Source organism: Oncorhynchus kisutch, unplaced genomic scaffold (assembly GCF_002021735.2).
Source record: "Oncorhynchus kisutch isolate 150728-3 unplaced genomic scaffold, Okis_V2 Okis02a-Okis13b_hom, whole genome shotgun sequence".
NCBI lineage: Eukaryota > Metazoa > Chordata > Actinopteri > Salmoniformes > Salmonidae > Oncorhynchus > Oncorhynchus kisutch.
Window position 1 is genome coordinate 11,675,911 of NW_022261979.1, and position 25,672 is coordinate 11,701,582.

Genomic DNA, 25,672 nt, shown 5'->3' on the forward strand with positions numbered 1-25,672 from the left:
CATCCCTGGTCGTCCCTACTGGCTCTGATCTGGAGGACTCACTAAACAGAGAACATCCCTGGTCGTCCCTACTGTCTCTGATCTGGAGGACTCACTAAACAGAGAACATCCCTGGTCGTCCCTACTGTCTCTGATCTGGAGGACTCACTAAACAGAGAACATCCCTTGTCATCCCTACTGCCTCTGATCTGGAGGACTCACTAAACAGAGAACATCCCTGGTCGTCCCTACTGGCTCTGATCTGGAGGACTCACTAAACAGAGAACATCCCTGGTCGTCCCTACTGTCTCTGATCTGGAGGACTCACTAAACAGAGAACATCCCTGGTCGTCCCTACTGTCTCTGATCTGGAGGACTCACTAAACAGAGAACATCCCTTGTCATCTCTACTGTCTCTGATCTGGGGGACTCACTAAACAGAGAACATCCCTGGTCATCCCTGCTGCCTCTGATCTGGAGGACTCACTAAACAGAGAACATCCCTGGTCACCTCTACTGCATCTGATCTGGAGGACTCACTAAACAGAGAACATCCCTGGTCATCCCTACTGCCTCTGATCTGGAGGACTCACTAAACAGAGAACATCCCTGGTCATCCCTACTGCCTCTGATCTGGAGGACTCACTAAACAGAGAACATCCCTGGTCGTCCCTACTGTCTCTGATCTGGAGGACTCACTAAACAGAGAACATCCCTTGTCATCTCTACTGTCTCTGATCTGGGGGACTCACTAAACAGAGAACATCCCTGGTCATCCCTACTGCCTCTGATCTGGAGAACTCACTAAACAGAGAACATCCCTGGTCATCCCTACTGCCTCTGACCTGGTGGACTCACTAAACAGAGAACATCCCTGGTCCATCCCTACTGCCTCTGATCTGGAGGACTCACTAAACAGAGAACATCCCTGGTCGTCCCTACTGGCTCTGATCTGGAGGACTCACTAAACAGAGAACATCCCTGGTCATCCCTACTGCCTCTGACCTGGTGGACTCACTAAACAGAGAACATCCCTTGTCATCCCTACTGCCTCTGATCTGGAGGACTCACTAAACAGAGAACATCCCTGGTCGTCCCTACTGGCTCTGATCTGGAGGACTCACTAAACAGAGAACATCCCTGGTCGTCCCTACTGGCTCTGATCTGGAGGACTCACTAAACAGAGAACATCCCTGGTCCATCCCTACTGCCTCTGATCTGGAGGACTCACTAAACAGAGAACATCCCTGGTCGTCCCTACTGGCTCTGATCTGGAGGACTCACTAAACAGAGAACATCCCTGGTCATCCCTACTGCCTCTGACCTGGTGGACTCACTAAACAGAGAACATCCCTGGTCATCCCTACTGCCTCTGATCTGGAGGACTCACTAAACAGAGAACATCCCTGGTCGTCCCTACTGGCTCTGATCTGGAGGACTCACTAAACAGAGAACATCCCTGGTCGTCCCTACTGTCTCTGATCTGGAGGACTCACTAAACAGAGAACATCCCTGGTCCTCCCTACTGTCTCTGATCTGGAGGACTCACTAAACAGAGAACATCCCTGGTCGTCCCTACTGTCTCTGATCTGGAGGACTCACTAAACAGAGAACATCCCTTGTCATCTCTACTGTCTCTGATCTGGGGGACTCACTAAACAGAGAACATCCCTGGTCATCCCTACTGCCTCTGACCTGGAGGACTCACTAAACAGAGAACATCCCCGGTCATCCCTACTGCCTCTGATCTGGAGGACTCACTAAACAGAGAACATCCCTGGTCATCCCTACTGCCTCTGATCTGGAGGACTCACTAAACAGAGAACATCCCTGGTCATCCCTACTGCCTCTGATCTGGAGGACTCACTAAACAGAGAACATCCCTGGTCATCCCTACTGCCTCTGACCTGGTGGACTCACTAAACAGAGAACATCCCTGGTCCATCCCTACTGCCTCTGATCTGGAGGACTCACTAAACAGAGAACATCCCTGGTCGTCCCTACTGGCTCTGATCTGGAGGACTCACTAAACAGAGAACATCCCTGGTCAATCCCTACTGCCTCTGACCTGGTGGACTCACTAAACAGAGAACATCCCTTGTCATCCCTACTGCCTCTGATCTGGAGGACTCACTAAACAGAGAACATCCCTGGTCGTCCCTACTGGCTCTGATCTGGAGGACTCACTAAACAGAGAACATCCCTGGTCGTCCCTACTGTCTCTGATCTGGAGGACTCACTAAACAGAGAACATCCCTGGTCATCCCTACTGTCTCTGATCTGGAGGACTCACTAAACAGAGAACATCCCTGGTCATCCCTACTGCCTCTGACCTGGTGGACTCACTAAACAGAGAACATCCCTGGTCATCCCTACTGCCTCTGATCTGGAGGACTCACTAAACAGAGAACATCCCTGGTCATCCCTACTGCCTCTGATCTGGAGGACTCACTAAACAGAGAACATCCCTGGTCATCCCTACTGCCTCTGACCTGGAGGACTCACTAAACAGAGAACATCCCCGGTCACCTCTACTGCCTCTGATCTGGAGGACTCACTAAACACAAATCCTTTGTAGGTAAATGATGTCTGAGTGTTGGAGTGTTGCCCCTGGCTACCCATCAATTTTTTTAAATCATTCAATTACGCCATCTGATTTGCTTAATATCAGTAAGTTGAAATTGTTTATTTTTACTTTTGATATTTAAGTACATTGTGCCCCAGGCTATCCGTCAATATAATTTTTTTTTTTGTGCCGTCTGGTTTAATATAAGGAATTTAAATGATTTATACTTTTACTCAAGTATGACAATGTATTATTTTTTTCACCACTGGATGTGGCTCGGGGTTATAGCATTTATTCCACATGACCCATCAATTTAGACAAGTGTATCTGGGAAAGCATCATCTAATATTTATAACATATATTTATCTGGACACTTTCTGTTGACCTGGAATTTTTCCTTATTGTAGGCTACTACCACTTTAAATCTTTATCACATGACCTCATGTGAATCCTTAAAGAGATGGGTGGGGCTAAAGGCTTAAGACGGTGTGAACAATGCTAAATGGGTGGGGCTAAAGTATTAAGAGGGCGTGGACAATGCTGAATGGGTGGGACTAAAGGATTAAGAGGGCGTGAACAATGCTGAATGGGTGGGGCTAAAGGTTTAAGATGGTGTGAACAATGCTAAATGGGTGGGGCTAAAGGCGTAGGAGGGTGTGAACGATGCTAAATGGGTGGGGCTAAAGGCTTAAGAGGGTGTGAACAATGCTGAATGGGTGGGGCTAAAGGCTTAAGAGGGCATGAACAATGCTGAATGGGTGAGGCTAAAGGCTTAAGAGGGTGTGAACAATGCTGAATGGGTGGGGCTAAAGGCTTAAGAGGGCGTGAACAATGCTGAATGGGTGTAGACAAAGGATAGCTCTCTATTAGGTACCAGATCATTCAAAGACCATTTTCTCCAACGTGAGTTTACAAGTGTATCAACTTTCAGAGCAGAATTACTTTCCCATTGTTCCTCAACTGTACTGTATGATACACCATTTTGTAGCTCTCAGTCTCTACTTTTATCCAATGTAAAGAAAACAATAATAATAATTAAAATGTTGCCACATAAGACCGAATCCAGGTGTTGAGTCACATATGTACAACATTTCCCTCGATCTCGACAGTCCGTGAAAATGACTTTGTGAATTCAAAAATACTAAGAGCTTTTCTAATCCATCCTGTCAGTGGAAGAAATAGGGTGTTCCTCTGGGAGTTTAGAAGGTAATTGATTTCACATAACGTGACCTTTTCTGCACACTGAGCCATTTTACTGAAATCTAAATGACACAAATATTGTAGGAAGAATGAAAAAAAAAGCATTCAGTTACTGAGACACTCAACGACCGCGTCCCAACTGGCACTTTAACCCCCTTTACAGGGAGCCTTGGTCAAAAGTAGCGCACTAGATAGGGAGTTACTGAGACACTCAATGACCGCGTCCCAACTGGCACTTTAAACCCCTTTACAGGGAGCCTTGGTCAAAAGTAGCGCACTAGATAGGGAGTTACTGAGACACTCAACGACCGCGTCCCAACTGGCACTTTAAACCCCTTTACAGGGAGCCTTGGTCAAAAGTAGCGCACTAGATAGGGAGTTACTGAGACACTCAACGACCGCGTCCCAACTGGCACTTTAAACCCCTTTACAGGGAGCCTTGGTCAAAAGTAGCGCACTAGATAGGGAGTTACTGAGACACTCAACGACCGCGTCCCAACTGGCACTTTAAACCCCTTTACAGGGAGCCTTGGTCAAAAGTAGCGCACTAGATAGGGAGTTACTGAGACACTCAACGACCGCGTCCCAACTGGCACTTTAAACCCCTTTACAGGGAGCCTTGGTCAAAAGTAGCGCACTAGATAGGGAGTTACTGAGACACTCAACGACCGCGTCCCAACTGGCACTTTAACCCCTTTACAGGGAGCCTTGGTCAAAAGTAGCGCACTAGATAGGGAATTACTGAGCCACTCGGAAATGTCTGCATTCCTGGCTGCACACTGAACTCTTCAAGGTCTAGGGCTTGGGGACTGGGTACGTTAGAACTTAGAGAGGAAAGGTCTAGGGCTTGGGGACTGGGGACTGGTTAGACTCATCTCTTCAGTGGGTCATATGATTGAGTGTAGTCTGGCCCAGGAGTGGGAAGGTGAACGGAAAGGCTCTGGAGCAACGAACCGCCCTTGCTGTCTCTGCCTGGCCGGTTCCCCTCTTTCCACTGGGATTCTCTGCCTCTAACCCTATTACAGGGGCTGAGTCACTGGCTTGCTGGGGCTCTCTCATGCCGTCCCTGGAGGGGGTGCGTCACCTGAGTGGGTTGATTCACTGTTGTGGTCATCCTGTCTGGGTTGGCGCCCCCCCCCCCTTGGGTTGTGCCGTGGCGGAGATCTTTGTGGGCTATACTCAGCCTTGTCTCAGGATGGTAAGTTGGTGGTTGAAGATATCCCTCTAGTGGTGTGGGGGCTGTGCTTTGGCAAAGTGGGTGGGGTTATATCCTTCCTGTTTGGCCCTGTCCGGGGGTGTCCTCGGATGGGGCCACAGTGTCTCCTGACCCCTCCTGTCTCAGCCTCCAGTATTTATGCTGCAGTAGTTTATGTGTCGGGGGGCTGGGGTCAGTTTGTTATATCTGGAGTACTTCTCCTGTCCTATTCGGTGTCCTGTGTGAATCTAAGTGTGCGTTCTCTAATTCTCTCCTTCTCTCTTTCTTTCTCTCTCTCGGAGGACCTGAGCCCTAGGACCATGCCCCAGGACTACCTGACATGATGACTCCTTGCTGTCCCCAGTCCACCTGGCCATGCTGCTGCTCCAGTTTCAACTGTTCTGCCTTATTATTATTCGACCATGCTGGTCATTTATGAACATTTGAACATCTTGGCCATGTTCTGTTATAATCTCCACCCGGCACAGCCAGAAGAGGACTGGCCACCCCACATAGCCTGGTTCCTCTCTAGGTTTCTTCCTAGGTATTGGCCTTTCTAGGGAGTTTTTCCTAGCCACCGTGCTTCTACACCTGCATTGCTTGCTGTTTGGGGTTTTAGGCTGGGTTTCTGTACAGCACTTTGAGATATCAGCTGATGTACGAAGGGCTATATAAATAAATTTGATTTGATTTGATTTGATTTGATTTGATAATAACTTAGAGAGGAAAGGTCTAGGGCTTGGGGACTGGGTAGGGTTATAACATAGAGAGGAAAGGTCTAGGGCTTGGGGACTGGGGACTGGGTAGGTTATAACTTAGAGAGGAAAGGTCTAGGGCTTGGGGACTGGGTAGGTAATAACTTAGAGAGGAAAGTTCTAGGGCTTGGGGACTGGGGACTGGGTAGGCAATAACTTAGAGAGTAAAGGACTAGGGCTTGGGGACTGGGTAGGTTATAACTTAGAGAGGAAAGGTCTAGGGCTTGGGGACTGGGTAGGTTATAACTTAGAGAGGAAAGGTCTAGGGCTTAGGGACTGGGTAGGTTATAACTTAGAGAGGAAAGGTCTAGGGCTTGGGGACTGGGGACTGGGTAGGGTTATAACTTAGAGAGGAAAGGTCTAGGGCTTGGGGACTGGGTAGGGTTATAACTTAGAGAGGAAAGGTCTAGGGCTTGGGGACTGGGTAGGGTTATAACATAGAGAGGAAAGGTCTAGGGCTTGGGGACTAGGGACTGGGTAGGGTTATAACTTAGAGAGGAAAGGTCTAGGGCTTGGGGACTGGGTAGGGTTATAACTTAGAGAGGAAAGGTCTAGGGCTTGGGGACTGGTTAGGTAATAACTTAGAGAGGAAAGGTCTAGGGCTTGGGGACTGGGTAGGGTTATAACATAGAGAGGAAAGGTCTAGGGCTTTAGGACTGGGGACTGGGTAGGTAATAACATAGAGAGGAAAGGTCTAGGGCTTGGGGACTGGGTAGGTAATAACGTAGAGAGGAAAGGTCTAGGGCTTGGGGACTGGCTAGGGTTATAACTTAGAGAGGAAAGGTCTAGGGCTTGGGGACTGGCTAGGTTATAACTTAGAGAGGAAAGGTCTAGGGCTTGGGGACTGGGTAGGGTTATAACTTAGAGAGGAAAGGTCTAGGCCTTGGGGACTGGCTAGGGTTATAACTTAGAGAGGAAAGGTCTAGGGCTTGGGGACTGGGGACTGGGTAGGGTTATAACTTAGAGTGGAAAGGTCTAGTGCTTGGGGACTGGGTAGGGTTATAACTTAGAGAGGAAAGGTCTAGGGCTTGGGGACTGGGTAGGGTTATAACTTAGAGAGGAAAGGTCTAGGGTTTGGGGACTGGGGACTGGGTAGGGTTATAACTTAGAGTGGAAAGGTCTAGGGCTTGGGGACTGGGGACTGGGTAGGGTTATAACTTAGAGAGGAAAGGTCTAGGGCTTGGGGACTGGGCAGGTTATAACTTAGAGAGGAAAGGTCTAGGGCTTGGGGACTGGGCAGGCAATAACTTAAATGCTGAGAGTTACCTGTTACCTGGAAAAGGGACTGTAAACTGTAGATGGTACATTGGTACCTTGGTACATTGGTGCATTGGCTGCAGTACCATAGGAAAGGGACTCATACAATTATACTCCTAGAGTCTATTGACGCACCAGTGCATCAATCTAAGTGACATAATAAAAGATCTCCATTAAAATCCATCAGTTTAAGTGAGATATCTGTTAAAACTAGAGATATCTGGTAAAACTAGAGATATCTGTTAAAACTAGAGATATCTGTTAAAACTAGAGATATCTGTTAAAACTAGAGATATCTATTAAAACTAGAGATATCTGTTTAAACTAGAGATATCTATTAAAACTAGAGATATCTATTAAAACTAGAGATATCTGTTAAAACTAGAGATATCTATTAAAACTAGAGATATCTATTAAAACTAGAGATATCTGTTAAAACTAGAGATATCTATTAAAACTAGAGATATCTATTAAAACTAGAGATATCTATTAAAACTAGAGATATCTATTAAAACTAGAGATATCTATTAAAACTAGAGATATCTGTTTGTTTGCATGGGCTGTGTCTCAATCCACTATATCCTTCTATGTCGCCCTTCATATCCTCTTATGTCGCCCTTCATATCCTCCTATGTCGCCATTCCGAAAAAAACGGTCTTCTCACAAAACCGTCTGTAGTGGGGTGTGCCTAGTAGTCGGACAAAATGAGTATCGTTACGAATACGGACAATTATCTGAATCTGATTTATGATCAGAGCATTTTTTTGTTGTTGTAATTTTCCGTGATCTAAAGAAGAAGAAGAACCGTTGTGTTGCCAGGATCTTTCTCATGTCAGTCCTGTCCCAGGTTCTACGTGGTCCATATAACTGGCTGTCGGTTAAGAGAAAGGCGGGCTTTACGTTGATCCTGTTGTTGTGATTGGATAGAGCGAACCTGTATTTCTCAGAGAGAATGCCAAGAGTGTGCAAAACTGTCATCAAGGCAAACTGTGGCTGCTTTTAAGAATCTCAAATATACAACAACTAAAATGTGTTGGTTACTACATGATTTCCATGTGTGTTATTTCATAGTTTTAATGTCTTCACTATTATTCTACAATGTAGAAAATAGTATAAAGAAAGAACAACCCTGGAATGAGTAGGTGTGCCCAAACTTTTGACTGGTACTGCAGATATTCAGGAATCCCGACTCACCAGATACTCTCAATCAAATTCAAATGTATTTATAAAGCCCTTCTTACATCAGCTGATGTCACAAAGTGCTGTACAGAAACACCAGCCTAAAACCTGCAAACAGCAAGCAATGCAGGTGTAGAAGCACGGTGGCTAGGAAAAACTCCCTAGAAAGGCCAGAACCTAGGAAGAAACCTAGAGAAGAACCAGGCTATGAGGGGTGGCCAGTCCTCTTCTGGCTGTGCTGGGTGGAGATTATAAACCTAGAGAGGAACCAGGCTCTGAAGGGTGGCCAGTCCTCTTCTGGCTGTGCCGGGTGGAGATTATAAACCTAGAGAGGAACCAGGCTCTGAGGGGTGGCCAGTCCTCTTCTGGCTGTGCCGGGTGGAGATTATAAACCTAGAGAGGAACCAGGCTCTGAGGGGTGGCCAGTCCTCTTCTGGCTGTGCCGGTTGGAGATTATAACAGAACATGGCCAAGATGTTCAATTGTTCATAGATGACCAGCAGGGTCAGATAATAATACTGTGTGACTCTGATATTTCTATCTCCAGACAGTTGTGTTTCTCAAACACATTATAGGTATAACCAAAGTGAAGAGATCTGTCGACGTGCCCTTGAGCAAGGCACTTAACCCTACATTTCTCCAGGGTAGCCGTTGACAACGGCAGACCCCTGACCGTGACCCCAACTCTCCGAGGGTGTCTCACAGGGGAATTGGAATATGCAACAACAACAAAAAATCCCATTTCCATTTCACGAGAATAAAACACGCTTGTATATATGTGTGAAACAGGACAAATATAAAAACTCACCTAATTATAATTATTATTATTCCATCAGTTGGCTTTAGTTTAAAAGTGTTATTAAATTTAAAAAAACATAAACAATCCACTCACCAGATACTGGGCGGCTCTGATCCTTCTATCTCCAGAGAGCCGTGTTTGTCCTCTATCTGGAAGTCAGTGAACACCAGTGAGATGGTGTCTCCAGGGTCAGCCAGCACCGTCCACTTACATTCCCCAGCGTTGGACAGATCACTGAGGTATTCAGGGCTGGAGATGATCCCACTGGACCCTCTCAACGTCCCGCCACACGTGTTCTCAGCTGCGGTGGTGTGGGAGGGGGGGGGGGGGGGGGGGAGAGTTCCCAATTGTCATACATGATTAAAAGTAAAATAGCTTTATGAAAAATGACTCAAGTAAAAAAGTGAATGTCACTTAAGTATCTAAAGTAAAAGTCACTTAAGTATCTAAAGTGAAAGTCACTTAAGTATCTAAAGTGAAAGTCACTTAAGTATCTAAAGTAAAAGTATAAATAAAAAATGTCAAAGTGCTTATATTATATTAAACAAAACAGACGGCACAATTTAAATGTTTTACAGAGAGCAAGGGGAACAGTCCAACACTCAGACATCATTTACAAACAAAGCATGTGTGTTTAGTAAAAATCTGTCAGATCTGAGGCAATAGAGATGACCAGGGATGTTCTCTTGATAAGTGTGTGACCAGGACCATTTTCCTATTCTGCTAAACATTCCAAATGTAATGAGTACTTTTGGGATGTCGGGGATAATGTATGTAGGTATTATTCTCTTTAATAATGTAGTAAAGTAAAAGTACTTCAAGTATGTTTACTGAAGTACTTTGCGTCACTGCTCAGCTGTCAAACAAAGAGAAGAACACAGTGGGGCAAAAAAGTAAATACTTATTTTCCACCATAATTTGCAAATAAATTCATAAAAAATCCTATAATGTGATTTTCTGGATTTTTTTCTCTCTCATTTTGTCTGCCATAGTTGAAGTGTATCTATGATGAAAATTACAGGCCTCTCTCATCTTTTTAAGTGGGAGAACTTGCACAATTGGTGGCTGACTAAATACTTTTTTTCCCCCACTGTATGTTTAATATCAATTAATATGTTGGCTCTGTTCCAATATGTAGACTAGAATAATACTAAGAATGAAGCCATGTATTCGGCTATACTGTATGTATTCCAAGTTGTATGCTAGCTAGTATGGATATGACAGCATGGATAAGAGTCCAAGGTATCCGGATTTACAGGATCAATTGGCTGTGTTCCAAAGCCCCCTGTCTGCTCTTCTCCTTTCTGTCTGAGGGGTTCAGAAACCTTTGGTTCGTCAGAAGACTCAGACAACCACAACAGATTCCAAAACCATTCTGGTCCAATATCTAGATTCTACATTAACATGCCACATAGAATGAAGCATCTGGGTTCCGGTGTTGGCCACGCGTTCTAAGTGATAGTCTAGTATATTGGAATGACATCTTTATGTTCTTGGCCTCAATAAGCGAGCGGGCGCTTGAAGAACACAGCATCTGAGCCACACTATGATGAGGCCTTTATAACGTACCACCAGAGATGTTCACAAGTCTTTGAGGTAGAGTCCAAGTCAAGTATTTTAGGGCCAAGTCTAAGTCAAGTCTCAAGTCTTTTAGGGCCAAGTCTAAGTCAAGTCTCAAGTCTTTTAGGGCCAAGTCTAAGTCAAGTCTCAAGTCTTTTAGGGCCAAGTCTAAGTCAAGTCTCAAGTCTTTTAGGGCCAAGTCTAAGTCAAGTCTCAAGTCTTTTAGGGCCAAGTCTAAGTCAAGTCTCAAGTCTTTTAGGGCCAAGTCTAAGTCAAGTCTCAAGTCCCTTTTAGCAATGGCTTTCTGCCTGCTGTGGGTTAAGTCCATAAACCATGTAAATTATTTGAAGAGACTCTTGTATGAAAGAAAGCACATCAGGCACTCTTTCAATCAAAATACATTTCCTTTTAAAATGTAGACAGTTTACATTGATAAAAGTAATTGTTCAGGATATTTAAAAAACAATCTAATGTAACATTTTAAAGGATATTTTGTGGCAGACATTGTCTATATTTCACTTCATTCAATCACACAAACAGAAAATCTGTAGGTGAGGGAAGATAAATGACAAGCATGAATGTAAACCAAAATGACTGACAACTATTCAATAACTGCACTACTAAAGTGTCCTATAAAAATATCAAATGTAATGACCTTTTATCCATAAAATACACTTCCTGACCTGGACACTTTAACAGAAATATAATCTCCTGTAACAAGTAGTAAATTACATCCTGTGGCCCCCTTTAGACAGAGAACATTTATGTTGCGGACAGGTGACATTTCAGAAAGATCAAGTTTGTCAGCGTTCCTGCACTGAGCCCGGCACGATGAGGGCACATGATGGAGGCCTCCATGACTAAACACTCTCCCCACTGGGGGTGCTGGAGGCTGGCACAACCAACAATGTCATTGCTACCTGCTTGAGCCTTGAAAAGTATTTTGCATGGACCCCCCCCCCCAAAAAAAAAAGTCCAAGCAAATCAACTTCATTTCCATCAGAAGATACTTCAATGTAGTGAAGAATCTCTGCTCTGAAGACTTTATGTCTCTTTTTTCTTCTTGCTGCGGTAGTCAGAGAACATTCTGGAGGTTTCACCAGGTGCTCTTCTTCTCCACTACTGCTCTGCGTAACGGTGACTTTCCTCAGACAAAACAAGGTCTGGAGAAAAAAAATAATGTATAAAATAATGTATATAATCAAGAATATAACAGTAAACATTATACATGAAAAAAACGAATCATTATTTTGAATTGCAAGTGACATAGAAAGTATTGCTTGTTGCAATGTATTGTACCCCTGTACCAATCAGACTGTCCTTCAATTCAGTTTTATATTCACGTGGTCATGAGGACATCACGATCAAGTCAGAACAGGCAGACAGATGGATCCAGCAGCGCAGCTCATTATGTATTACTTCAATAAGCATTTCTCAACGGCTGGCCATGCCTTCCGCCTGGCTACTTCAACCTCGGCCAACAGCTCCGCCCCCCCCGCAGCTCCTCGCCCAAGCCTCTCCAGGTTCTCCTTTACCCAAATCCAGATAGCAGATGTTCTGAAAGAGCTGCAAAACCTGGACCCGTACAAATCAGCTGGGCTTGACAATCTGGACCCTCTATTTCTGAAACTATCTGCCACCATTGTCGCAACCCCTATTACCAGCCTGTTCAACCTCTCTTTCATCTCGTCTGAGATCCCCAAGGATTGGAAAGCTGCCGCAGTCATCCCCCTCTTCAAAGGGGGAGACACCCTGGACCCAAACTGTTACAGACCTATATCCATCCTGCCCTGCCTATCCAAGGTCTTCGAAAGCCAAGTCAACAAACAGGTCACTGACCATCTCGAATCCCACCGTACCTTCTCCGCTGTGCAATCTGGTTTCCGAGCCGGTCATGGGTGCACCTCAGCCACACTCAAGGTACTAAACGACATCATAACCGCCATCGATAAAAGACAGTACTGTGCAGCCGTCTTCATCGACCTCGCCAAGGCTTTCGACTCTGTCAATCACCATATTCTTATCGGCAGACTCAGTAGCCTCGGTTTTTCGGATGACTGCCTTGCCTGGTTCACCAATTACTTTGCAGACAGAGTTCAGTGTGTCAAATCGGAGGGCATGCTGTCCGGTCCTCTGGCAGTCTCTATGGGGGTGCCACAGGGTTCAATTCTCGGGCCGACTCTTTTCTCTGTGTATATCAATGATGTTGCTCTTGCTGCGGGCGATTCCCTGATCCACCTCTACGCAGACGACACCATTCTATATACTTTCGGCCCGTCTTTGGACACTGTGCTATCTAACCTCCAAACAAGCTTCAATGCCATACAACACTCCTTCCGTGGCCTCCAACTGCTCTTAAACGCTAGTAAAACCAAATGCATGCTTTTCAACCGGTCGCTGCCTGCACCTGCATGCCCGACTAGCATCACCACCCTGGATGGTTCCGACCTAGAATATGTGGACGTCTATAAGTACCTAGGTGTCTGGCTAGACTGCAAACTCTCCTTCCAGACTCATATCAAACATCTCCAATCGAAAATCAAATCAAGAGTCGGCTTTCTATTCCGCAACAAAGCCTCCTTCACTCAAGCCGCCAAGCTTACCCTAGTAAAACTGACTATCCTACCGATCCTCGACTTCGGCGATGTCATCTACAAAATGGCTTCCAACACTCTACTCAGCAAACTGGATGCAGTCTATCACAGTGCCATCCGTTTTGTCACTAAAGCACCTTATACTACCCACCACTGCGACTTGTATGCTCTAGTCGGCTGGCCCTCGCTACATATTCGTCGCCAGACCCACTGGCTCCAGGTCATCTACAAGTCTATGCTAGGTAAAGCTCCGCCTTATCTCAGCTCACTGGTCACGATGGCAACACCCATCCGTAGCACGCGCTCCAGCAGGTGTATCTCACTGATCATCCCTAAAGCCAACACCTCATTTGGCCGCCTTTCGTTCCAGTACTCTGCTGCCTGTGACTGGAACGAATTGCAAAAATCGCTGAAGTTGGAGACTTTTATCTCCCTCACCAACTTCAAACATCAGCTATCTGAGCAGCTAACCGATCGCTGCAGCTGTACATAGTCTATTGGTAAATAGCCCACCCTTTTCACCTACCTCATCCCCGTACTGTTTTTATTTATTTACTTTTCTGCTCTTCTGCACACCAATATCTCTACCTGTACATGACCATCTGATCTTTTATCACTCCAGTGTTAATCTGCAAAATTGTAATTATTTGCCTACCTCCTCATGCCTTTTGCACACATTGTATATAGACCCCCCCTTCGTTTTCTACTGTGTTATTGACTTGTTAATTGTTTACTCCATGTGTAACTCTTTGTTGTATGCTCACACTGCTATGCTTTATCTTGGCCAGGTCGCAGTTGCAAATGAGAACTTGTTCTCAACTAGCCTACCTGGTTAAATAAAGGTGAAATAAAAAATAAATAAAAAATTACATTGTCACCAAAATGGACGTTTTTGTTGCCTGTTCATCCGAGTACTCCATTCTAACATTCACAAACAACCCCCCCCCCTGGAATCTGGTGTTTGAGTGACTGCTACAGTGCTTTTACTAGACTGAAAAGGTGACGAGCTTGTGCTCGGGAATACTTTGCAGATGGAAATTGAGTGACAGCGCACAAGGAAGGGCAGCACTGAGTGTCACAACTTTATCCCCCTGAGTAAGGTCAGTGGCCTAGACAAAACGGGTCCAAAAAATGTCCACTAACTCCAATAGCTGTCTCCATTCCCTTGGTGATAAACAGAGCTCCTTGTGTCCTTGGGCTTCAAGTAGACTATTGAGGCTTTGTTGATTCGGATCGGTGACGGTTTTAACCAGCCGGAGGATGGAACTCCATCTGGTAGACACAGCAGCAGGGATAATACCATACTACGATTCACTCATTCTTTATGTACATATTCTTTATCCCTTTACACTTGTGTGTATAAGGTAGTAGCTGTGGAATTGTTAGGTTAGATTACTCGTTGGTTATTACTGCGTTGTCGGAACTAGAAGCACAAGCATTTCGCTACACTCGCATTAACATCTGCTAACCATGTGACCATTAACATCTGCTAACCATGTGACCATTAACATCTGCTAACCATGTGACCATTAACATCTGCTAACCATGTGACCATTAACATCTGCTAACCATGTGACCATTAACATCTGCTAACCATGTGACCATTAACATCTGCTAACCATGTGACCATTAACATCTGCTAAACCATGTGTATGTGACAAATAAAACTTTGATTTGACTCCGAACTCAGCTTCAAAATGCTTCTTTCAGACCACAGGTAGTATTCTTTCAGACCCCAGGTGGTATTCTTTCAGACCACAGGTAGTATTCTTTCAGACCACAGGTAGTATTCTTTCAGACCACAGGTGGCATTCTTTCAGACCACAGGTAGTATTCTTTCAGACCACAGGTAGTATTCTTTCAGACCACAGGTGGTATTCTTTCAGACCACAGGTAGTATTCTTTCAGACCACAGGTAGTATTCTTTCAGACCACAGGTAGTATTCTTTCAGACCACAGGTAGTATTCTTTCAGACCACAGGTAGTATTCTTTCAGACCACAGGTAGTATTCTTTCAGACCACAGGTAGTATTCTTTCAGACCACAGGTGGCATTCTTTCAGACCACAGGTAGTATTCTTTCAGACCACAGGTAGTATTCTTTCAGACCACAGGTAGTATTCTTTCAGACCACAGGTAGTATTCTTTCAGACCACAGGTAGTATTCTTTCAGACCACAGGTGGCATTCTTTCAGACCACAGGTAGTATTCTTTCAGACCACAGGTAGTATTCTTTCAGACCACAGGTGGTATTCTTTCAGACCACAGGTAGTATTCTTTCAGACCACAGGTAGTATTCTTTCAGACCACAGGTAGTATTCTTTCAGACCACAGGTGGCATTCTTTCAGACCACAGGTAGTATTCTTTCAGACCACAGGTAGTATTCTTTCAGACCACAGGTGGTATTCTTTCAGACCACAGGTAGTATTCTTTCAGACCACAGGTGGTATTCTTTCAGACCACAGGTAGTATTCTTTCAGACCACAGGTAGTATTCTTTCAGACCACAGGTAGTATTCTTTCAGACCACAGGTAGTATTCTTTCAGACCACAGGTAGTATTCTTTCAGACCACAGGTGGTATTCTTTCAGACCACAGGTGGTATTCTTTCAGACCACAGGTAGTATTCTTTCAGACCACAGGTAGTATTCTTTCAGACCACAGGTAGTATTCTTTCAGACCACAGGTAGTATTCTTTCAGACCACAGGTAGTATTCTTTCAGACCACAGGTGGTATTCTTTCAGACCACAGGTAGTATTCTTTCAGACCACAGGTAGTATTCTTTCAGACCACAGGTAGTATTCTTTCAGACCACAGGTAGTATTCTTTCAGACCACAGGTAGTATTCTTTCAGACCACAGGTGGTATTCTTTCAGACCACAGGTGGTATTCTTTCAGACCACAGGTAGTATTCTTTCAGACCACAGGTAGTATTCTTTCAGAACACAGGTAGTATTCTTTCAGACCACAGGTAGGTATTCTTTCAGACCACAGGTAGTATTCTTTCAGACCACAGGTAGTATTCTTTCAGACCACAGGTAGTATTCTTTCAGACCACAGGTAGTATTCTTTCAGACCACAGGTAGTATTCTTTCAGACCACAGGTAGTATTCTTTCAGACCACAGGTAGTATTCTTTCAGACCACAGGTAGTATTCTTTCAGACCACAGGTAGTATTCTTTCAGACCACAGGTAGTATTCTTTCAGACCACAGGTGGTATTCTTTCAGACCACAGGTAGTATTCTTTCAGACCACAGGTAGTATTCTTTCAGACCACAGGTAGTATTCTTTCAGACCACAGGTAGTATTCTTTCAGACCACAGGTAGTATTCTTTCAGACCACAGGTAGTATTCTTTCAGACCACAGGTAGTATTCTTTCAGACCACAGGTAGTATTCTTTCAGACCACAGGTAGTATTCTTTCAGACCACAGGTAGGTATTCTTTCAGACCACAGGTAGTATTCTTTCAGACCACAGGTAGTATTCTTTCAGACCACAGGTAGTATTCTTTCAGACCACAGGTAGTATTCTTTCAGACCACAGGTAGTATTCTTTCAGACCACAGGTGGTATTCTTTCAGACCACAGGTAGTATTCTTTCAGACCACAGGTAGTATTCTTTCAGACCACAGGTAGTATTCTTTCAGACCACAGGTAGTATTCTTTCAGACCACAGGTGGTATTCTTTCAGACCACAGGTAGTATTCTTTCAGACCACAGGTAGTATTCTTTCAGACCACAGGTAGTATTCTTTCAGACCACAGGTAGTATTCTTTCAGACCACAGGTAGTATTCTTTCAGACCACAGGTGGTATTCTTTCAGACCACAGGTGGTATTCTTTCAGACCACAGGTAGTATTCTTTCAGACCACAGGTAGTATTCTTTCAGAACACAGGTAGTATTCTTTCAGACCACAGGTGGTATTCTTTCAGACCACAGGTAGTATTCTTTCAGACCACAGGTAGTATTCTTTCAGACCACAGGTGGTATTCTTTCAGACCACAGGTAGTATTCTTTCAGACCACAGGTAGTATTCTTTCAGACCACAGGTAATATTCTTTCAGACCACAGGTAGTATTCTTTCAGACCACAGGTGGTATTCTTTCAGACCACAGGTAGTATTCTTTCAGACCACAGGTAGTATTCTTTCAGACCACAGGTAGTATTCTTTCAGACCCCAGGTGGTATTCTTTCAGACCACAGGTAGTATTCTTTCAGACCACAGGTAGTATGCAGTAAAGCTGTACAGTTGAGTTATCTCAGCCATCACACTGTTTATGATTTGTTTAGTGTTTCCTTTAGTCCATCTCTTACTCACCAGTTGTAATGAACGGGGGGACAAATCACTGTAAGCTCTGTTGCCTGCAGTTGGTTTGGATAGCTTCTACATCAGCATCTTCACCAAATTATTCCCGTATGCTGGGGTTATCATCATCATCATCATCATCACCATCATCATCATCATCATCACCATCATCAATATCAATATCAATATCATCACCATCATCATCGTCATCATCATCATCAATATCATCACCATCATCATCATCAATATCAATATCATCATCATCATCATCAATATCATCATCATCATCATCATCGCTTGCTTTGGGGAAACAAACTGTGAAGGCCTTTTTCCATATTTGCAGCGTTATCACATAAGATATAATCTAAATGTATGTTTGATGTCAAAATGATCACATATTACTTTACATTGTATTGCTGATTCTCTCCCCCCCCCCCCCCCCCCAGGGTGTGACCCTGTGAGTCTATCACAGCTCAACAGAACTGTCTCCAGCAATAGGAGTTCATTTCTCTTCCGTGGACCATGTAATGGGACGGCAGGGTAGCCTAGTGGTTAGAGACAGGTAGCCTAGTGGTTAGAGACAGGTAGCCTAGTGGTTAGAGACAGGTAGCCTAGTGGTTAGAGACAGGTAGCCTAGTGGTTAGAGTGTAGAGGGGGCAGGGTAGCCTAGTGGTTAGAGTGTAGAGGTGGCAGGGTAGCCTAGTGGTTAGAGTGTATAGGCGGCAGGGTAGCCTAGCGGTTAGAGACAGGTAGCCTAGTGGTTAGAGACAGGTTATCCTAGTGGTTAGAGACAGGTAGACTAGTGGTTAGAGACAGGTAGCCTAGTGGTTAGAGACAGGTAGCCTAGTGGTTAGAGACAGGTAGCCTAGTGGTTAGAGACAGGTAGGCTAGTGGTTAGAGACAGGTAGCCTAGTGGTTAGAGACAGGTAGCCTAGTGGTTAGAGTGTAGAGGCGGCAGGGTAGCCTAGTGGTTAGAGTGTATAGGCGGCAGGGTAGCCTAGTGGTTAGAGTGTAGAGATGGCAGTGTAGCCTAGTGGTAAGAGCAGGCAGCCTAGTGGTTAGAGACAGGTAGCCTAGTGGTTAGAGACAGGTAGCCTAGTGGTTAGAGCAGGCAGCCTAGTGGTTAGAGACAGGTAGCCTAGTGGTTAGAGACATGTAGCCTAGTGGTTAGAGACAGGTAGCCTAGTGGTTAGAGTGTAGAGGTGGCAGGGTAGCCTAGTGGTTAGAGTGTATAGGCGGCAGGGTAGCCTAGTGGTTAGAGTGTAGAGATGGCAGTGTAGCCTAGTGGTAAGAGCAGGCAGCCTAGTGGTTAGAGACAGGTAGCCTAGTGGTTAGAGACAGGTAGCCTAGTGGTTAGAGCAGGCAGCCTAGTGGTTAGAGACAGGTAGCCTAGTGGTTAGAGACAGGTAGCCTAGTGGTTAGAGACAGGTAGCCTAGTGGTTAGAGACAGGTAGCCTAGTGGTTAGAGACAGGTAGCCTAGTGGTTAGAGACAGGTAGCCTAGTGGTTAGAGCCAGGTAGCCTAGTGGTTAGAGACAGGTAGCCTAGTGGTTAGAGACAGGTAGCCTAGTGGTTCGAGTGCAGAGGCGGCAGGGTAGGCTAGTGGTTAGAGTGTATAGGCGGCAGGGTAGCCTAGTGGTTAGAGTGTAGAGATGGCAGTGTAGCCTAGTGGTTAGAGCAGGCAGCCTAGTGGTTAGAGACAGGTAGCCTAGTGGTTAGAGACAGGTAGCCTAGTGGTTAGAGCAGGCAGCCTAGTGGTTAGAGACAGGTAGCCTAGTGGTTAGAGACAGGTAGCCTAGTGGTTAGAGCAGGCAGCCTAGTGGTTAGAGAGTAGAGGGGGCAGGGTAGCCTAGTGGTTAGAGACAGGTAGCCTAGTGGTTAGAGACAGGTAGCCTAGTGGTTAGAGACAGGCAGCCTAGTGGTTAGAGACAGGTAGCCCAGTGGTTAGAGACAGGTAGCCTAGTGGTTAGAGACAGGTAGCCTAGTGGTTAGAGACAGGTAGCCTAGTGGTTAGAGACAGGTAGCCTAGTGGTTAGAGTGTAGAGGCGGCAGGGTAGCCTAGTGGTTAGAGTGTATAGGCGGCAGGGTAGCCTAGTGGTTAGAGTGTATAGGCGGCAGGGTAGCCTAGTGGTTAGAGTGTAGAGATGGCAGGACCAGGTTACAACAGAAAGTATATTACATCTCAGAGTGTAAATCGCCAAGATGTAATTTAATCATCTCTGCTAACAAGCTAGCCTACCTAGCTAGCCTAGCCTAGCTTTCTGACAACCCACCTCTTATTAACCTTTCACCAAATATTTCACAGTAATACATTTCCGGGTTAGCTAAAAAGATGCCACACAGGAAAGCTAGCTATATCAAACTAGCATCTGCTAAACAGACTACTATTAGTCTAACCACATTGTAGTGTTGTTAGCTAGCTAGCCTAACTGACCTTTTCGCAGGTGAGTTTTCAAAAGGTCGGATGAAGTTAGATGCAGAATGCGATAGCATCTGTTATGATAATTCCACACGTTTTGTAAACACCATTTCATTATTATTTTTTGCCACAGGCATTATACTGCAGGTTCTCGTAACCACATTGAATAGGGAAAACTTCACCACTTATCAACATGAATGTAGTGATTATCATAACGTACTGTACGCTATAAACATGAGATGAAGTGATTATCGTAACGTATAGTAAGCTATCATAATAAGATGTAGTGATTACAGCTGACGAGGTACAAATCTGTTGTTCTGCTCCTGAACAGGCAGTTAACCCACTGTTCCTAGACCAGTTAACCCACTGTTCCTAGACCAGTTAACCCACTGTTCCCAGACCAGTTAACCCACTGTTCCTAGACCAGTTAACCCACTGTTCCTAGACCAGTTAACCCACTGTTCCTAGACCAGTTAACCCACTGTTCCTAGACCAGTTAACCGACTGTTCCTAGACCAGTTAACCGACTGTTCCTAGACCAGTTAACCCACTGTTCCTAGACCAGTTAACCCACTGTTCCTAGACCAGTTAACCCACTGTTCCTAGACCAGTTAACCCACTGTTCCTAGACCAGTTAACCCACTGTTCCCAGACCAGTTAACCCACTGTTCCTAGACCAGTTAACCCACTGTTCCTAGACCAGTTAACCCACTGTTCCTAGACCAGTTAACCCACTGTTCCTAGACCAGTTAACCCACTGTTCCTAGGCCGTCATTGAAAATAATCTCTGAGGTTCAAAAAGAACGTAATAATGTTTCCCCGTCTCCTTCTAACAACCTGCAATTTATCATTGGGGTTCTCCTGATTGCTAAAGTTAGCAGGAGAGAAACATAAGAGTGTTGACCAGAACACAGCCTTTAATGCTGTGAAATTGTGTGTTTTCATAGTGCAGAACATCACACACCAGCTGAATGCTAATAATGCAGCATACCATGTCACTCTCTGTTACCATATCTCTCCTTCTCTCTTTCTCTCTCCGTCTCTATTTCTCTCCCTCTCTAGCTCTCTCTCATTCTGTTTATGTCTCGCTCTCTCTACCTCTTTCTCGCTCTCCATCTCTATTTCTCTCCCTCTCTAGCTCTCTCTCATTCTGTTTATGTCTCGCTCTCTCTACCTCTTTCTCGCTCTCCATCTCTTTTTCTCTCCCTCTCTACCTCTCTCTCATTCTGTTTATGTCTCTCTCTCTCTACCTCTTTCTCGCTCTCCATCTCTTTTTCTCTCCCTCTCTACCTCTCTCTCATTCTGTTTATGTCTCTCTCTCTCTCTCTCCCTCCATCTGAACAAAAATATAAACGCAACATGTAAAATGTTAGTCCCATCATTTTAAATAAAAGATCCCAGAAAATGTCCATACGCGCAAAAAGTTTATTTTTCGCAAATATTGTGCACAAAATTGTTTCATTTGTCAAGGTAATCCATCCACCTGACAGCTGTGGCATATCAAGAGGCTGATTAAACAGCATAATCATTACACAGGTGCACCTTGTGCTGGGGAGAATAAAAGGCCACTCTAAAATGTGCAGTTTGTCACAGAACACAATGTCTAACGTTTTGAGGGAGTGTGCAATTGGCATGCTGACTGCAGAAATGTCCAACAGAGCTGTTGCCAGATCAATTAATGTTCATTTCTCTACCAACGTTGTTTTAGAGAATTTGGCAGTACATCCAAATGGCTTCACAACCGCAGACCACGTGAAAACCAGCCCGGGACCTCCACATTCCAGCTTCCACACTGTGGGATCATCTGAGGAGGAGAAGGGGGGATGCTGAGGAGTATTTCTGTCTGTAATAAGCCCAATTTTGTGGGGAAAATGTCATTCTGATTGGTTGGGCTTGACAACCACAGTGGGTGGACCTGGCTCCCAAGTGAGTGGGCCTATGCCCTCACTCCCCAGTCATGTGAAATCCATAGATTGGGGCGAAATTAATTTATTTCAATTGACTGATTTCCTTCTATGAACTGTAACTCAGTAAAATACTTGAAATGATTATTGCTTATTTCTTATCTGCTGCTACCACCACTTTCTCTTTTTCACAGAGAAGTATAAAGATCAAATCAAATGAAACTTTATTAGTCACATGCGCCGAATACAACAAAGTGTGGACGTACCTGTGAAATGCTTTACTGACAAGGAGTGGAGACTATATACAGGGGGTAACGGTACAGAGTCAATGTGGAGACTATATACAGGGTATTACGGTACAGAGACTATATACAGGGTATTACGGTACAGAGTCAATGTGGAGACTATATACAGGGTATTACGGTACAGAGTCAATGTGGAGGCTATATACAGGGTATTACGGTGCAGAGTCAATGTGGAGGCTATATACAGGGGGTACCAGTACAGAGTCAATGTGGAGACTATATACAGGGTGTTACAGTACAGAGTCAATGTGGAGACTATATACAGGGTGTTACAGTACAGAGTCAGTGTGGAGGCTATATACAGGGTATTACGGTACAGAGTCAATGTGGAGACTATATACAGGGTATTACGGTACAGAGTCAATGTGGAGACTATATACAGGGTATTACGGTACAGAGTCAATGTGGAGGCTATATACAGGGTATTACGGTACAGAGTCAATGTGGAGGCTATATACAGGGTATTACGGTACAGAGTCAATGTGGAGGCTATATACAGGGGGTACTGGTACAGAGTCAATGTGGAGGCTATATACAGGGTATTACGGTACAGAGTCAATGTGGAGGCTATATACAGGGTATTACGGTACAGAGTCAATGTGGAGACTATATACAGGGTATTACGGTACAGAGTCAATGTGGAGACTATATACAGGGTATTACGGTACAGAGTCAATGTGGAGACTATATACAGGGTATTACGGTACAGAGTCAATGTGGAGACTATATACAGGGTATTACGGTACAGAGTCAATGTGGAGACTATATACAGGGTATTACGGTACAGAGTCAATGTGGAGGCTATATACAGGGTATTACGGTGCAGAGTCAATGTGGAGACTATATACAGGGTATTACGGTACAGAGTCAATGTGGAGACTATATACAGGGTATTACGGTACAGAGTCAATGTGGATGCTATATACAGGGGGTACCGGTACAGAGTCAATGTGGAGGCTATATACAGAAGGTACCGGTACAGAGTCAATGTGGAGGCAATATACAGGGTATTACGGTACAGAGTCAATGTGGAGGCTATATACAGGGGGTACCGGTACAGAGTCAATGTGGAGGCTATATACAGGGGGTACCAGTACAGAGTCAATGTGGAGGCTATATACAGGGTATTACGGTACAGAGTCAATGTGGAGGCTATATACAGGAGGTACCGGTACAGAGTCAATGTGGAGGCTATATACAGGGGGTACCGGTACAGAGTCAATGTGGAGGCTATATACAGGGGGTACCGGTACAGAGTCAATGTGGAGGCTATATACAGGGGGGTACCGGTACAGAGTCAATGTGGAGGCTATATACAGGGGGTACCAGTACAGAGTCAATGTGGAGGCTATATACAGGGGGTACCGGTACAGAGTCAATGTGGAGGCTATATACAGGGGGTACCGGTACAGAGTCAATGTGGAGGCTATAAACAGGGGGTACCGGTACAGAGTCAATGTGGAGGCTATATACAGGGGTACCGGTACAGAGTCAATGTGGAGGCTATATACAGGGGGTACCGGTACAGAGTCTATGTGGAGGCTATATACAGGGGGGTACCGGTACAGAGTCAATGTGGAGGCTATATACAGGGGGTACCGGTACAGAGTCAATGTGGAGGCTATATACAGGGGGTACCGTTACAGAGTCAATGTGGAGGCTAAATACAAGGTGTTACGGTACAGAGTCAATGTGGAGGCTATATACAGAAGGTACCGGTACAGAGTCAATGTGGAGGCTATATACAGAAGGTACCGGTACAGAGTCAATGTGGAGGCTATAAACAGGGTGTTACGGTACAGAGTCAATGTGGAGGCTATATACAGGGGGGTACCGGTACAGAGTCAATGTGGAGGCTATATACAGAGGGTACCGGTACAGAGTCAATGTGGAGGCTATATACAGGGGGTACCGGTACAGAGTCAATGTGGAGGCTATATACAGGGGGTACCTGTACTGAGTCAGTGTAGAGGTTATGTACAGGAGGTACCGGTACTGAGTCAGTGTAGAGGTTATGTACAGGAGGTACCGGTACAGAGTCAATGTGGAGGCTATATACAGGAGGTACCGGTACTGAGTCAGTGTAGAGGTTATGTACAGGAGGTACCGGTACTGAGTCAGTGTAGAGGTTATGTACAGGAGGTACCGGTACTGAGTCAGTGTGCGGAGGTACAGGTTAGAGGTCATTTGTACTTGTATGTAAGTGTGAAGTGACTATGTATAGATAATAAACAGCGAGTAGCAGCAGTGTACAAAACAAATGGGGGGGGGGGGGGGGGGGGGTCAATGTAATAGTCTGGGTGGCCATTTGATTAACTGTTCAACAGTCTTATGTCTTGGGGGGTAGAAGCTGTTAAGGAGCCTTTTGGTCCTAGACTTGGCGCCGGTACCACTTGCTGTACGGTAGCAGAGAAAACAGTCTATGACTTGGGTGACTGGAGTCTCTGACAATTTTATGGGCTTTGGCAGGGCTTTCACAGTTTTCACATCATTTAGGATGTGACACTGGGCCTTGCAAGCTGAATCCTTTGATAGTTATGTACTCTGGTCACGGGCTGTCAGAGCTGCCAAGGCAGCCGGGGACATAAGGAAAACCATGAAACAGTCCCCTGTTAGGCATCAGACTATTGGGCAACGGGATGTGAATGGATTTAGGGTAGATTCAAATGAAGAATATGATTGGAGGATGCTATTCTGAAAGTGTTCAGACCCCATGGCTGTTCCCACCTTTTGTTACAATACAGTCTTATTAAAAAATGGATTATATCATTTTCTCACCCCCTTTGTCAATCTACACACGATAACCACATAATGACATCACAATAACCACATAATGACATCACAATAACTCATAATGACATCACAATAACCACATAATGACATCACAATAACCACATAATGACATCACAATAACCACATAATGACATCACAATAACCACATAATGACATCACAATAACCCATAATGACGTCACAATAACGCATAATGACGTCACAATAACCACATAATGACATCACAATAACCACATAATGACATCACAATAACCCATAATGACATCACAATAACCACATAATGACATCACAATAACCCATAATGACATCACAATAACCCATAATGACATCCTAATACCACATAATGACAAAGCAAAAACTGCTGTCTTATCCATTTTAGCATATATATATATATATATATATATATATATATAATTAAATATCACATTTACATAAGTAATCAGACCCTTTGTTGAAGCACCTTTGGCAGTGGTTACAGCCTCGAGTCTTCTTGGGTATGACACTACAAGCTTGGCACACCTGTATTTGGGGAGTTTCTCCCAATCTTCTCTGCAGATCATCTCAAGCTCTGTCAGGTTGGATGGGGAGCGTTGTTTGATTGGGTTCAAGTCCAGGCTCTGGTTGGGCCACTCAAGGACATTCAGAGGCTTGTTCCGAAGCCACTCCTGTGTTGTCTTGGCTGTATGCTTGGGGTCGTTGTCTTGTTGGAGGTTGAACCTTCACCCGTCTGAGGTCCTGAGTGCTCTGGAACAGGTTTTCATCAAGGATCTCTCTGTACTTTGCTCTGTTCATCTTTCCCCTGATCCTGACTAGTCTCCCAGTCCTGCCGCTGAAAAACATCCCCACAGCATGATGATGC

The 25,672-nt window shown here is 44.9% G+C and overlaps 1 protein-coding gene across 1 annotated transcript in view; it reads right to left on the reverse strand.

The window, feature by feature from the left end:
- Positions 1–25,672, reverse strand: part of LOC116359260 (CUB and sushi domain-containing protein 3-like) — a 547,528-nt gene that overhangs the window by 419,111 nt on the left and 102,745 nt on the right. The window contains 1 exon segment of the mRNA XM_031811826.1: positions 9,024–9,231. Coding sequence (XP_031667686.1) covers positions 9,024–9,231 — 208 coding nt within the window.